We start from the raw sequence: 16,210 nt of genomic DNA, 5'->3' as shown, positions 1-16,210 counted from the left end.
TCAGAATTTGAATGTTATGAGATGGGGTATTTTGTAAATAACAACATAAATTGAGGAGCTTTTGGTCAATGCATCTCCGACCCCGTTAGGGTTTTCTCCCTGCCAGGACGATTTATAAATCCTGTTTGTGCTTCAAAGACTCCAGAACAATCTCTCTCTCTCTCTCTCTCTCTCTCTCTCTGTTCTCTTCTTCTCCGCTGAACCTTTATTTTTCTCCCTCTTTCTCTGTTGAGATTGTTCTATACATGTGGGTTGTCGCCTTGTCGGTTTAGGGATACTCTCTCTCTCTCTCTCTCTCTCTCTCTCTCTCTCTCTCTCTCTCTCTCTCTCTGTGTGTGTGTGTCTGTTGAGACTGATCTCTAGGTGTGGGTTTTCGATTTAGGGATGTGCTATCTAAGGGGATGCTTTAAGATGCCTGGGGAACTAGGCAGCGAGACGAAGGAGCTTTCCCTTTGATCTTGGTATTTCGATTGCTTGGGACTGGACGTCTGCCCCTTTGGCTCATGCTGTTTGTAAATGCCTCAGGGATGAACTGGTCCCTTACATTGTTGCTCAATCCATCCTTTCTCTATGTCGGCTAAACTCTTTCTCTTCTTCTTCTGGTTTTAGCTGATAATGCGAGGGTGGAACATACTTTCTCATATCTCTAACTTGAACTCCTTTGGTCCTTTCATCTCTCCTTTTCTTCGGCCTTTCCCTTCTCTTTCAAAAATTAGTTTTAGTTTGTTTACTTGTAGTTAATTTCGTTTTTGTTTCTTGAGATTTCTTTTTGCTTGGCGTTTCTCGCTTTGGTGAAAGCGTCACAAAGAGGTCTTCTTTTCTTTCATGCTTTTCTTAGTTCATAGAACTAAGATTAGTTCGATACTCTGAGAGCTTGTCGGCGAATCTTTGTGAGTTATGTACAAGTTCCATCTTTTAGATATTCAATTGGGGGGCTTCTACCTCTATTCGCTCAAGGGTTTAGGGCCTTTGGATCAAATGGTGGTTGATTTTACATGAACCAAGCATCGAATAACACTTGAAAGAAATTCTTCTGCACACTGCAGAGACGATGGGATGTTCATTTGACTAATGTATTAACAAAAGACATAGTTGGCCAATTCATTTGGTTATGGTTGGTGTCCCAACTTTGTGTACCATGAACCTTTTCCAGTTTCCTCTGTCAAAACATTTCTCAAATGAAATCAAAATCAAGTTTATCATGCACTATGAGGAACATCTGAAGGGTAGGTACAAGCAGAATGATGTCCGAAGACATAATTGTTTGCTAAAATTCCCCTGATATCTTTCTCCCTCCTCTGTCAGCCTCTGTGAGAATCAGAAATAGTGATCCTTCGCCAATGCAGGAAAAAGGTTGATATATAAATATTCTGCAGATCGATGAAGACCCTATTTAAATCTATACCTTCTTTACATTCTAAGTTTTGGAGTTCTGTCATATGAGATTGGTGGAACTAGCAATAACAAAACTGGGGCGAACTGATGATCCGCGATCTCTTTGGCTGAATCCAACGGAATTTGAACGATTCCAGGTTGATTCGCGACGAATTGAAGAATGAAGCCCTACTCCTGAATTAACATAGACAATTGCTGGACACAAACCACAGTAAAAAACAACTGAATTCACAAAAAAATGATCCTGTTTGCACCAAGGACGACCGCCGTTTAAACGCCCGACGCATGAAACCGATGCTGACGAAAGCAAACCGGAAAATCACGGCTGCAATTTGTGGATGAGGCGTTTAAATTCCTGAAAGCTGGACACCCAGATGCTGTTTCTGCAGAAAACAGACTTCAACCTGCACCCAAAATTTAAAAATCAGTAAGGTGATCGATCTTACCTCGGTTTTGCCAGGAAGAACAACCAAGTAAATAATTTTATACATTGTTCTTCAATAATTTTAATTATTTGAGTGTACGTCTCTCTATCTTTCCCTTCAAAATTTTCTTTATTTGTTGCCGTAAACAAAGTTTGGCATTATGTTTCTATGCTATTCACCTGCCACTATCGAAAAATCAAAGTTCACATTTTCATGTAGAGTATCCATAGAATCAGAACCACGAACAAATATAATTCTGATTAACTAACAAAAGTTGAATCATGGACACTCAAATAAATGTCACCAGCCACCACAAATAAAAATTGTCTGATAATGAAAAATTCATATAAACAAAATAAAAACCAACGTTAAAAACTTAGACAACTCTAGCTTCACTAAGCATCTCAAGTAAGATCTCTTTTCGCACAGACGATGGACAACCAAAGAATGCTTCAATCCTTTTCTTTCTACTTGCAGTGGCAACCGATTCAATCATACAAGCATATCTGAAACCATCATCATTTCTCTGTCTTTTCTTTTGTGTACTCCGACGATGAGTTTCAAAACGCGATCAACTTAGTACATTTCACAATCAACTCCAAATTAATAAAGATTCTAATCTTGTTTGATTTCGAGAAATCATATCAGGCTCATTCGCTCTTAAGTCATTCTATGAAGCATTTCTTTTGCTGTCGATGGTCCTCCTCCTATTGCTCGCTTATGACAACAAAATCTGTGACCGACAGATTTGGAGAATTTTTAAAACCGGATCATCACTTGAAGCCGAATTTGGATCAAATATCAGATTATATTCTAAATCTGTGAATCACTGCTATACTTCATTATCAGCCAAAGGCATCTAGAATCCCATTGTTCTCCCTTTCTGCTCATCAGAAGTTGAGGAAGCAATAAACAGACGAAGAACACTAGAATCTCGTTGTTTGTGAGCATTACCATTGAAGAATCAATCTTAAGGTTCACAAAAGGCATCTGTGAAAACATCAATACATATGGAGAAATTTGTGACAGTTGCTTTAATATACTGCTATAGTAATTTCTGTGTTTGTTCAATCCATTTACGCCTATTATGTAGCCAACATTAATCTCAAAAGCATTGAAAACAATCAGGCTTATCAAAATGCTGCAAGCCAAGCAAAAACCTAGAACTAGAGAAATCTCCACCTGTTCGACCGCTCCTCAGGCCAACCCTTAACAGCTTTGCAGAAAAGAGCAAGGCAATGAACTTTCTGCATTCATAAATATAAGATTAGATAATTAATTATACAAACAAGGTTCTTGTTAGCTAAAAAAATTCGACCTATGCAACATATATTTGTGATTCTTTATTTTTACTTTTGTTGGCATTGAGGTGAACCCTTTAGTTGGATTTATAAAAGTTTGCAGACAACATAATTTAATAGATTATATAACAACGTTGGTTGCACTCAAGTTGCATTTGTAAAATAAGCAGTTTCATATATATATATATAGTGCAACTAGTGTACATAGGACTGCACACGAGCCGAGTCTAGATCGAACTCGACTCATGTTTAGTCAACTCGAGTGGGACTCCAGTTCGACACGATTTTCACAACTTCAACTTGAACTCGACTCTGTTTAAATTTGTTTAGACGCCGGTGAGGAGAGAGAAAAACTAAGGAAAAATGAAGGAAGAGCATGGGTAAGGAGAGAGAAAAATGAGAGGGAAAATAAAGAGATTGATGGATTGATGAGGAAGCTTAATGATGAAAATGGGTATATAATGAGGGTAGAACGGACAATGGCTGTGGGTGAAAAGAGACAAAAAAAAAGAGGAAAACTAAAAACCCAAAACAAAAACTCAAGATTAAAATCGAATCATTGGAGTTTAGTTGAGTTGAGTTTGATCAACTCGAATTCGGTCAGTTTATTTTTAAGCTCTAGCTTCACTTGAGTTTACTCGAGCGAGTTCTAGTCGAGCTTGGGTTGGCTCGACTCTGTAGCCCTACCTGCTGATGGCCACCATTTTTTCATGAGAAAAAAAATAGATTTGGGATAAAGAGAGAGAAAAAAAGATGAAAAGAGAGAAAAAGAAGAAAAAACAAAAAACACAAAACAAAAACCCGATATTAAAGTCAAGCAGAGTCGAATTTAGTTGAGTCGAGTTTCATCAACTCGAACTGGGTCGAGTTTATTTTAAGCTCGAGCCGAGTCGAATTTAGTTGAGTCGAGTTTCATCAACTCAAACTGGGTCGAGTTTCTTTTAAACTCGAGCTGCACTCCAATTTGCTCGAGTGAGTTCTAATCGACCCCAAGTTGGCTGGACTCATTGTCCAGCCTACCGAGCTGACGGCCACCACCATTTTTTCACGACAAAAAAAAAAAAAAAAAAAAGTTGCGGATCACAGTGTCGATGCGGAGCGGCGATGGCGGACTTGTAGTTGTCGAAATAATTGAGGAATTGTTCGTCAATTCACATTCCAGGCCGCTAGGGTTTTTTTTTTCTTGCCGGATCTATTTATAGACCTCTTACGCTCAGATATCTCATCCCATTTCTTGGGACTGGATGCCTCCCTTGGCTCATATTACAGTATAGCCATAGGGTTAACTGGTCCCTACATTATTTATCTAACCATCCTCAACTATGTCGGCTAAATTCTTCTTCTTCCTCCTCTTCCTCTCCTCCTTCTCCTCTTCCTTCTTCTGGTTTTAGCTGACATGCCTGCGGATGGGACATAACTTTTTATGTCTGTTGAACGAGCGCCGTCTCTCTTTCTATTTATATCCCTTTATTTCTTGAGGTCTTACTTGGTTTTTTCTCTGTCTTTCATTAGGGATGCCATTAAAAAAAATTGGGTTTACTTTGTTTACTTGTATTTGGTTTCGTCTGGGTTCTGCAGATTTCTTTTTTGCTGGTTGTTTCTCGCTTGGTGAAGAGTTGTAAGGGGGTAGGTCTCCTTTGGATGCTGCTTTTTTAGTTCATAAAATGAAGCTGGGTAGATCCATTGAAAGCTTGTCGACGAGTCGGTGGATTATGTACAACTACCTTCTAAAGTCCCTCTTTTTTCTAGATTCAATCGAGGGGTTCTCCCTCTGCTTTCTCAAAGGTTCAGGACCTCTGGACCAAATGGTTGTTGATTTTTGCAGGAATCAAACTTTGGGTACATCTTGGAAGAAAGTGAACGGATTGCCAACGCGATTTACTCAAGTTCCTGGGTATCTGTCTTTCTTCCTTTGGCAGTCTCTTTGAGATGCAGAAATAGTGATCCTCCATAAATTGCAGGCAATGGCGGTAGGATAATCACCGCAGGGTTGATATTTAGGATAGCTGCAAATCGATACAGACCGTCAGTGGTCGGAAAATCGATACCTTCTTTATATTCTAAGGCTTGGGGTTTCGTCGCATGAGGTTGGTGAAACTAGCGAGAAAGGAAGAGGAGTAGACCGATCGATGCTGTCTGCTTTGCAGAATCCGATGGCATTTGATTGAGTCCAGAATCCGCCTGATTTCCGACGGATTGAATCCCTGCTCCGTCCTGATCTAACCTAGAGAAGCGACAGAAACCACCGGAAAAAAATAAGAAAGTGAATTCACAAAATGATCCTGTTCTCTACCGATCTGAGCAGAACAAAATAGAAGCTTTCGTATATGGCCAAGAATTTTTCTGTACCTTAGGAAATAAAATTCAAATTTTGCAGGGATTTTTTGTTTATCAAACACAGTATTTTTTTTTAGAAACATATTTTTGGAAATATGGGGAAGGAGGGAGGTGGGAAGGAAGGATGGGGAGGTGGAAGAAGGCAGACAGAAATTTGTTTTTTAACAAACACTATATATATAGAATTTTATTTCTAAAAAACCAATTTGAAAAATAAATTTCTGAAAACTTCTTTTCAAAAACATATTTCTAATCATCAAAGCCCCCTAAAAGCTAAATCCACCTAACATTGAAAACAATCAAGCTTATCAAAATGCTGCAAGCCAAGCAAAAACCTAGAACTAGAGAAATCTCCACCTGCTCGACCGCTCCTCAGGCCAACCCTTAACAGCTTTGCAGAAAAGAGCAAGGCAATGAACTTTCTGCATTCATAAATATAAGATTAGAAAATTAATTATACAATCAAGGTTCTTGTTAGCTAAAAAAATTAGACCTATGCAACATATTTTTGTTATCCTTTATTTTTACTTTTGTTGGCATTGAGGTGAACCCTTTAGTTGGATTTATAAAAGTTTGCAGACAACATGATTTAATAGATTATATAACAACGTTGGTTGCACTCAGCACCACAGAGCAGTAACAGTTGTGAAAATGAAAGCATTAAACCAAAAGTTTTTGCGTAAGTTGCATTTGTAAAATAAGCAGTTTCTGGCTGCCAAGAGAATGAAATCCACATAAATGTTATTATGCTTTTGAGTGTCATATATAATTAATTAATTAATTAATTAAAAGTTAATTTTTTTGTGGCCTTCGTAAACTTCTTTTCCCGTGTTGAGGTTCAATAATTGAGGAATTATTTGTTATTTCCTATTCGAGGCCGCTAGGGTTTTCCTCCTCGCCGGATGTATTTATAGACCTCTTTATGAGTTTCAGAGGACATTCCTCTCTCTCCCTGGTTTTCTTCTTGCCTGAGGCAACAATGGAGCCGCCTCTCTCTCTCTCTCTCTCTCTCTCTCTCTCTCTCTCTCTCTCTCTCTGTCTGTTGCTATTGTCCTCTTTCCTGTTTGGTAGCTTGGGACTGCTTGTCAGCCTTTGGCTCATAATTGCCTTAGGATGAATTGGTCCCTACATTATTTCTCTAACCATCCTGTACGACGTCGGCTAAATTCTTCTTCTTCTTCTTCTTCCTTCTCCTCCTCCTCCTTCTCCTTCTTCTCGTTTTAGCTGACATATGTCGGATGGAACATAACTTTTTATGTCCGTAGAATGAGCGCCGTCTCTCTTTCTATTTGTATCCTTTTATTTCTTGAGGTCTTACTCGGTTTTTCCTTTGTCTTTTATTAGGGATGCCGTTAAAAAAATTGGGTTTGCTTTGTTTACTTGTATTTGGTTTCGTCTGGGTTCTGCAGATTTCTTTTTTGCTGGGTGTTTCTCGCTTGGTGAAGAATTATATAAAGGGGTCTCCTTTGGATGCTGCTTTTTTAGTGCATAAAATGAAAACTAGGTAGATCCATTGAGAGCTTATCGACGACTCGGTGGATCATGTATAACTACCTTCTAAAGTCCCTCTTTTTTCTAGATTCAGTCGAGGGGTTCTCCCTCTGCTTTCTCAAAGGTTCAGGACCTCTGGACCAAATGGTTGTTGATTTTGCAGGAATCAAACTTTGGGTACATCTTGGAAGAAAGTGGTCGGATTGAAAACGCGATTTGCTCATGTTCCTGGGTATCTGTCTTTCTTCCTTTGGCAGTCTCTTTGAGTTGCAGAAATAGTGATCCTCCATCAATTGCAGGCAATGGCGGTAGGATAATCACCGCAGGATTGATATTTAGGATAGCTGCAAATCGATACAGACCGTCAGTGGTCGGAAAATCGATACCTTCTTTATATTCTAAGGCTTGGGGTTTCTTCACATGAGGTTGGTGAAACTAGCGAGAAAGGAAGAGGAGTAGACCGATCGATGCTGTCTGCTTTACAGACTGCTTTACAGAATCCGATGGCATTTGATTGAGTCCAGAATCTGCCTGATTTCCGACAGATTGAAGCCTTTCTCCGTCCTGATCAAACCTAGAGAATCGACAGAAACCACAGTAAAAAAACAAGAAAGTGAATTCACAAAATGATCCTGTTCTCAACCAATCTGAGTAGAACAAAATAGAAACTTCGTTGGCAACCTATGGATAGCCATTCAAATGCCTAAAAGCTAAATCCACCGGTGCCGGATGCAGAAAACATACTTCAACCTACACACAACTAAAAAAAAAAGAAGGAAAACTCCCAACTTATTATTAGCTTTGCTAGCCATGATGAACAGGGCTTCATCTGGATCTAGGCTGGTACACGTCTTGAGGCAGTTGGTTTCGACTCAACTCAGATCTTGCTGCATCTCAGCTTGAGATCGAGGTGAGTTACACGGGTGAACTTGATTTGCATTCGATAGATTCAGTCCTATTTAAACTGGTTTGCTAACTCCCTATTTGATTTGATTTCTTTTCTTAGTTTTAAATTTGAAATTTTTAATAAAAAAGACAATTCCATTATGGCAACTTGATTGGTAAAGATTGCTAGCCATTAGTCGACTGCTTATTTTTAAGTTTCTAATGGAAAAATTGGATTGTATTTATAATGGTTAAATAAAAGAAGAAGATTCATTTCAGCCTGCCTGGCTCCGGCAATTGGGTAAATGGCACCATTGCTGATAACGGGAGATCTTTCACTTGATAAAGGAAAAAAAGGGAAAGAAGAAATGGAAGAAGATAAGCAAAGCAGAATAACAAACTCATGCTTTTAAGAGGGCGTTAGAAACAATAAAAAAGAAGACAAAGATAGATTTACGTGATTCGAAGCAATAATCTCTTACCACTATAGTTTAACAGATCTTTTACTATTCACTCACAGATACTCACATAAAAGAAAACAAAGAAATTGTAGACTTCCTCTCAACATAATGATTAGAGTGAAACCCGCGGTATTACATATGAGTGTATAAAAGAAAACAAAGAAACTGTAGCCTTCCTCTCAACATAATGATTAGAGTGAACAGTTTGGACTAGAGATGTGCAAGTCTGGATTTAGCTTTGGGTTTGAGTTGTGGATTTGTTTACGGGATCTCCGTGTGTGGTCTTGGTTTTAGTTATTTTCCTAACCTAAATCCGTTATAATGTGGTAGATTGATAGGTAATTGGCAGCATGAGAATCTGGGTTTCAAATGTTATGTGACTTCATAATCCGGTTTGGATGGTCTCAAGTTCAGATTCGCCTTAAGCTTTTGAATACATTGATGGCGTGGTTTGCAAAGGTATCTTATAATAATTATAAGAAAGAAAAACAAAACAACAGCAGTCGTTGTAGTATAGTGGTGAGTATTCCCGCCTGTCACGCGGGTGACCCGGGTTCGATCCCCGGCAACGGCGTTCTTTTTTTGTTCTTTTCGTGTATTCTTTTTCGAAGAAAAAACTCTATATCAAGAAGATTCTTTCAATGAGAAAAAAATAGACTCCCTCGGATCCCAATTCTGGGCCTAACAGGAAAGTACACCAGTTAGAATTGAGTGAATTGAGTACCCAATGCCACAGAGAGGATGGCCTGTGACGATCATTCTCCAGAAGAGAATGGAGATCCTGACCATGAACGGCCGGTAGAGTTTGCCCAAGCGATGGAGAATTCTCTTTACCCAACTGGGATAATCAAAAGACTATGTTCAAGACATTCAGAACCTTTTACGTGGGCAACCATCGCCTGTTTTGAAGGAGACACCTCAAGGGGGTATGGAATATGGCTACATCACCATGGGACTCAGACGACTTTGGATGGAAGTGAGAAATCCTCATTTCTCATTCACAGGGAAAGGATATTTTCTGGTAAGGATTGATTCTCAAGAGGAATTAGCAGGACTGATTCTCAGGAGGAATTAGTAAGGATTGATTCTAAAGAGGAATTAGCTGTCATATTCAGACTTAGGGCATGGCGTTTGGGGGTCCGAACTCTCATTGCTTTCTGCTAGATTCAGGGAACACAGATGAAGGAAGAGGGATCCAATATGGTTCCGCATGCCTAATTTCCCATCCAGTCTACGGAGTTGCAGGCTTTTCAGTGGCATTGTGCATGCTCTAGCGGCGGAGCTGGTTGAGTCCGACCCTTTCACAAAAACCCATTTAAGATGGAGTACGTTCGTTTCTCTTAACTTCCGCCCTCGCTTGATAGTTGATTTGGCGTTGGGGGGATTAAGGATTCTAAAATTTCTAGTCCTATATGGCAGTTCGACCGAGGGTGGTTGGAAGACAGAGAATCTGCTGTAAAGGTGAATACTCGGGCCTGTGCAGCTATCTTTTGAATTAATGGTGACATTTTCTATCAGATGGTGCTCAGTAGCAATAAGAATGTGATGTTTTCTGAAGCAAGACTTAGAAGATTGTCCTTCGAGGGCTCAGTGAACTATAATATTCTTGTTAGAACATTTTCTATCAGATGGTGCTTGGTAGCAATAAGGATGTGATGTTTTCTGAAGCAAGATGATTAGAAGATTGTCCTTTCTGGGCTCAGTGAACTATAATATTCTTGTCAGAACATTTTCTATCAGATGGTGCTTAGTAGCAATAAGATTGTCTTTTGAGGGCTCAGTGAACTATAATATTCTTGTTAGTTCTAAGTGCACTAAACGGAAGCGTTGGCTTCAGAGTTGCATAGTAAGATGGTCGACTCGTAGTCTCAAGTTTTCTTGGTTGAAAGACAATTTGAGGTACTTGATGGTTGTTGACATTTCTTTCTCTGGGGATGGTTTGCCTTTGCTAGCTGCTAATCTGTAAAAAGCAGTAGCAGCTGTAATTGTTATATTCTTTCATTCTTTCAATAAATGGTGGTACAGGAGGCTCTCCAGGCCGCTTGCAGCGAAAGAAGTTCTGACACAACAGAGCATGTTATCAAGAATCAATATTTGTGTATTGGGGTCCCAATATTTAACCTGCTCTGTGCAAACTAAGCGTTGTTCTTTTCATGCTTTCCTGTAAGATGCCGAGTCCAACACTGATAACAACGCCAGAAGTTTTAACATACGTTCTTTGCAGCCCATTTAGATGAATAGAAAGATCAAATAAAATTGAACAGAAAGCACACTTTCCAACATAAGAAATGCACATATAATACAACGAGAAACAAACGAGCCTACAGTGGATTATTTCTGAACCCAAAAAAGAAAAAAAAGAAAGGGCTCACCAGAGCTTGTAGATGCTGTTACTTCTTCCACTGCGCTTTACAGTACATACCGTGCCAACCATCAAGTGAGAAAATTGACGGAAGGTTTTACTTATGGCTAAAGAATTGACAAAGAATAGATATACCCAATATCATTGAGCCCAAAGAATTGAAAAAAAAAAATTATACCCAAACACCATTGTGCCCGCCTCCGTATCTATACATAATCTTCACAGGAGCAACATAAACAGAGGGTGAATAATGCTTCAATCTCAGAACTGTATATCAAAATTCCGAAGCCGATGGAAACAAATTCACTGAAATTTCAGCAAATTTCTTGCCTGCTCTGGTCTTCCAGTACTCACGTCGAATTGGAGCATTTGGTGCTTCAGTTTCATCCAACTTCAGTGAACTTGGGCTGAAACAGAAAGGATATTTAGCTCTTCGAACCACAAAAAACCACAAACTACTTCACCGTCAAGAGATCAAAGATCAGGCGACGCACCCAAATGAGTCAGATGAATTGGATCTTGTTGCACGTCGTTTTGGTTTGGGAGTGCTGAAAGCAAAATGACTTTCCTTAGCAATCAAGGCCTGCAGATGCATTGCAACAACAAGTGAGAACCGGAAAAAAAAATGTCGTGAATTGCAATCTGAAATATGAATGGACAAGGTCTGCCTCAATAGCAAGAGATCTTACAGCTTCCCTGATTCCCTTGGAGACTAGAAATAGCTGCATCAGATCATCATATTCGACTCCACACATAATCTGAACCTAGAAACATTGACACGTGAGAAAGACAAACATCAATCAGCATGGTTTCTTGGAGGATCAACCAAGGGAAACAAAATAACAAAAGGAGAGACCTGAACCCACCAAAACGTCCAGAGGCAGAGCTTCGAGATTCAAGCTTTCCTCACCACACCCTGAATTCGTTGATGCCATCGATTTCAGGCACTTGCTATCACAGCGGAGATCGACCGCCGCCATGCCCGACCGACTTGGAACGCGAATTCGTTTCCTGCCGATCCTTTGCAAGCATTCGATCAGCTCTGAACCATCATTATCCTGGCTACACGTTTCAGGCAAATCCGGCGAACATTCCGAATAATTCCCACCATCCTCTGCAAAACTCGAACTCCTTCCCAATGCCATCATCGTCTACTCACGCTTTCGTTCCACTGAATCCCAATTTCAAACCCTACAGAGCACAACCCAAAGAGCAATCAATTTTCCCTCCCTTTCACTCCCCAACCAGATGGCCGCTGTCCTTATATGTCGGTGTCCAGTCGGTGACCGGACTTCCTAATCTTTGCACAAGGTATCCAATATCTTAAATATTGTCGCATCACGACCTCAGATATTCTTAATTCATAAGCAAAATCCACTAGGCACTAGAACAAAAAATGAATACCGTTCTTTTATTCCCATGATTAAAAGTCCGGCTCTTATCAGAAAACCTTGAAAAATTGTACCCTTCTTGGAAATGAGAATAAAAGAGTGGGTCTAATGTGAAAGTTTTCAAAGAAGGAGAGTGAAGGGAACTCCCTTGTGGGGCCCGCAGTGGTAACTTTCCTGTTTCCAGACCGGGCAACTCGGTCCACGCAGGCGGCGCCACTCAAGAACTTTCCGATCTCCACCAGTAAAACTAGCCGTTGAGAGAATGTGGTTGACTGAGCTGGCGGTTTCTCTTTGGCGATAAGCACGCACTCCGCGGGAAGATGTGCGACGCCAGGTCGGCCGCCGGTCGGTGGTGCTCAGCCGCTCGGATCCAGCGATGCGGTCAATACACTTGACTGAATCCATAGAACCATTATTTTTTAAATATAAAAATATTAAATTTTCATTGATCTGAACTAACTAGATTATAAATCATAATGGGATGTTCTTTGCATCGATAGTAAATGATCCAATCACATCGAGATTGATGTTCAGCCTAGAAACTCTTTATAAACTGCTACTGTACTGAACAATTTACCCATCTAAGTCAAAAACAACTAAAATGGTGAGCATCTAATACTGTATAAAATACATAAAGATGGAAGAATAAGTGCAATTTCCGCGTGATGACTGCACACGCTGAGTTATCTATAGCTGTGATCTGTACCGTCGCCAGGGGATTCAATAGTTCAACATCTATACAAGCGTTTATTTTCACCGCTATAGTTGCTTTAGTTATTTTTCCGGGTTAAAAGAAGAAAGACCATTATATATATAACATCTCATAGTTTTAAACGACGAGATTTTTCTCAAATATAATATGACGAGTTAAATAAAATATAAGAAAAAAGGTAAATTTTTTAAAATTTAAAAAACTTAAAATATAAGAAAAATAAAATAAGTGAGAAACTAATAACGCAAACAACAAATAAAATTAAAAAATGAAAAAACTGTTTGACCTTAAACAAACTGGAAAAAATGAAAAAAGTGAGAAAAACACAAAAAAGTGCGTTAAAAACAAGTGTTTTTCGTTTTTTATGTTTTTTTTAAATTTTTAAACTGCCATTTAATTTTCACTTTTTTTTTTTGAAAAAAACACGTTTTCTATGATATATATATATATATATATATATATATATATATATATAAAACCAGATAGAACAGTCTGGACTGAAGAGATCCAGGACGGCAGAGAGAGAGAGTTAACAGTCTGGACTGAAGAGATGCAGGACGGCAGAGAGAGAGAGAGAGTTAAGCGCTCGATTATATGACTTAACGGGAAAAATGCCGGCGGCCCCGGTCGACTGCATCGCCCTTTTCCACTACCGACGGCCTTCGGTTCGTCGACGGTGCAGGATCTTGTTGTAGTGGTACTGGTTGTCATACCTGTGGCATGGCTCTCCAAAATGTGAAATTAAAAAATAATTACGACCTTTAAGCCCTAAGAACGTATTCGTTTTGACAACGATCAAGATTAATTTACAGGTGCATTTTTACATTTACACAATATATCCAACGGATGAACCTGCACGCCCCTATTTACACGTATATTCAAGTTTCACTTCCATTCAATGTTTCGAATTGACATGCAATGCATGATAGTTAAATGTTTTAGCAATATGATGGAAAACCTATGCGGTAAACTATCTATTTGTGTCAGCAATATGATGGAAAACCTATGAGATCAACTATCTATTTGTGTCTATGGAAGAAAAACATTTAGAGACCTAAAAGTTTGATGACTTTTCAGCCAGGGATTTTTGTATAATAAATAATACACATGGTGATTCTAGTAATTCAAATGTTCATCTTTACTAAATGAATTTTAACTGGTTTTCGACAACATGAACACTAATATATTGCTCTGTCTCAATGACTAAGGCTGATTCATGCAATACTAGTATTATGTAAATATGCTCAATCATTGTAACAAATTAATGAAACATTATGACAATGTTTCTGGGGCCGAAAACTCCAATAGATTTGCCAAGTTTGATTAAGACAAAAAAATAGAAACTATGGTTTGTAAATAAATTGTTCACACAAATTTCTGTAGCAACATTTTATATTAAAAAGGGATACACAAATGCATTTCTGTTTCTTTTACAATTTTCTCTTTCTCTCCAACCTGCCTAGCCTTTTTTTATTTATTCTTTTTCATTTGCCCTTTCCATCCACCAATTTCTCACTCTCTTTTAGAAGTAAAGTTATAAAAGCTGGTTATCTGCACCGACCTGTGCATACAAAATTGTGTACAAAAAAGGGAGTCGCCAAATACGAAAAAAAAAAGCATCAAAAGTTTAAAAATGACCTTTTTTTAAAAAAAAAATCAAAGTGCACTAAACTCACTCCCAGAAACTATACCCCTCTTTTGAAGCCAGCATTGGTTAGCTTCCTTATTATCACTTTTCTTATTTTATGACAAATCCTCATTCTTAAAACATTGCTAGTTTTTAGAACCTAATTGTATTTCATCATTACAAAATTGATTATCAATTACAAACACATGGCATCTCACTAGGTGGCTCTTCTATGTAAAAAAACAATAGAGAAAAAACTGAAGAAAAAAAAAGAACAAAAAGATTGAATGAATCCCAGGGCTTGAGCGCCATATTCCCCTAGTCAATGCACTCAAGCACCTGACTGCTTGAGGAAGGAGCAAGCTAACTCATAGTTAAGCTTTCTAAGTGCTGTTTCTTCAGTTGCAAGGATCAGGAACCTGTTTCCCGCTGTAGCTGGCCTTGACATTAGCACATGATGATGTTATGGGCCCTCCAGGTCCATTGTAACTCAGATTTATCTCTTGAACCTTAATGTTTTGGCAAGGATACGCTTTGCTGCACTGCATAGTTACTCCTACAGGTGTCGTCGAAGTCCCTCTGATGTTGCTGAACGTGATACCACTGATCTTAACTCGCGATGGTGCCTGCAACAAAAACAATATACAATTGTTAATTGTTTTGCTCGAATTACATAAAGTTGCACATCATCATAACTAAGCCATTAATATTCTAAATAAGAAACACGAACACAGAATGAGAAGAAGGAATTGAAGATAACATAGAGAGCTAGCTGGCTCAATTACCTGTTGAGCGCAAGCAGATTTAAAGGGGCAGTAGTTTTGATCGATGATGATTGGGTTGCCAACATCCTTGAGGATAATGTTGTCGAAGGTCATGTTGGTTGCAGAGATGGAGCTAGGAGATGCTTGCCATGACTTGATTCTCACCCCGTTCATGGTGCCGCTAATGGTGCCGGAATCCGCACAGACAGAGTCGGACTGCCGGAATCCGAGCAGGCTACAGCCCAGGCATCGTTAAATGCCTAGAGCGTCCATGCAAAAGAAGATCACCTCACCGGAATTAGTAAAATATATAAAATGTATCTACATATGTTATTGGCTACACGTGAAAAGAAAGTTGGCTCTCTTTTAACAATTGTTTGGTTCTTAGTCAAAGAAAAAGTCGTAACTACAGAGAGAACAGATGGTTAAAGTTGAAGAGAACCTTGGTGTCATCACTCTTGCCATCACCTTTGGCACTATAATCATCGACGCTCTAAGTCCCCGAGCTCGAACCTGCTAGGGAAATGGTTGAGAACGCACAAAGAGCAAAGCTGGAAAGCCAGAAAACAAACCGAAGATCCATTTGGAAGAAAGAAGAACCGAAAAAAGAAGATCAATAGAAAGAAGATAGAGTCGGATAGTTAGCCCTGCATCCACAATATTGTTTGCAGTGATGAAGGTGATCTTGGGGTTCGAGCTTCTATAGGCTTTCATATGGGGTTTGTACAACTAAATGTTGAGCAATTCACCACCAGTTTTATAGGCAATAGAGACCCGAAAGTTTTGTTGCGTCTAGTGTATTAATTTTGCCTCAAACAATTTTAGTCATGACGTTTTTGCCATGTTTGACCTTAATTTGCTGTATTTGAGAGAGAGATGTGTTAATTTTGCCTCATGCAATATTAGTCACGAGGCTTTTGCCATGTTTGACCTTAATTTGCTGTTTTTTATTTTGAGAGAGAGAGAGTCTACCAACTAAGAAAAGAAAGAAAGAGAACTTTAATGCAGAACCCTGCTCCAGGTTGACTGTGAGAATGATCTGTTGATCAACTCTGTCTA

The 16,210-nt window shown here is 39.0% G+C and overlaps 2 protein-coding genes and 2 non-coding genes across 5 annotated transcripts in view; 3 read left to right on the top strand and 1 right to left on the bottom strand.

Annotated features, from left to right (window-relative positions):
* LOC116264746 (exopolygalacturonase-like) overlaps positions 1 to 16,210 on the top strand; it is a 61,920-nt gene that overhangs the window by 33,103 nt on the left and 12,607 nt on the right. The window lies entirely within an intron of this gene.
* Positions 517 to 634, top strand: LOC116265097 (small nucleolar RNA snoR99). Its single transcript, XR_004174981.1, has one exon. It is a non-coding gene; the product is annotated as a small nucleolar RNA snoR99 (small nucleolar RNA).
* TRNAD-GUC (transfer RNA aspartic acid (anticodon GUC)) lies at positions 8,798 to 8,869 on the top strand. The gene has a single exon. It is a non-coding gene; the product is annotated as a tRNA-Asp (tRNA).
* Positions 10,530 to 11,882, bottom strand: LOC116264745 (F-box protein At1g61340-like). 2 transcript variants are annotated; one of them, XM_031645119.2, is made up of 4 exons: positions 11,524 to 11,882; positions 11,347 to 11,421; positions 11,152 to 11,240; positions 10,530 to 11,064 (listed from the first exon to the last, which is right to left on the bottom strand). In XM_031645119.2, exons 1-4 carry the CDS (start codon positions 11,803 to 11,805, stop codon positions 10,932 to 10,934), a joined length of 579 nt encoding a protein of 192 aa, XP_031500979.1. In that variant the 5' UTR covers positions 11,806 to 11,882; the 3' UTR covers positions 10,530 to 10,931. The 2 variants fall into 2 exon arrangements, with proteins under 2 accessions (XP_031500979.1, XP_031500980.1); XM_031645120.2 differs by having other exon boundaries at positions 11,347 to 11,415.

Source organism: Nymphaea colorata, chromosome 11 (assembly GCF_008831285.2).
Source record: "Nymphaea colorata isolate Beijing-Zhang1983 chromosome 11, ASM883128v2, whole genome shotgun sequence".
Taxonomy (NCBI): Eukaryota; Viridiplantae; Streptophyta; class Magnoliopsida; order Nymphaeales; family Nymphaeaceae; genus Nymphaea; species Nymphaea colorata.
The sequence above is the reverse complement of the archived record's forward strand: the minus strand, read 5'-3'. Positions and strand labels throughout refer to the sequence as shown.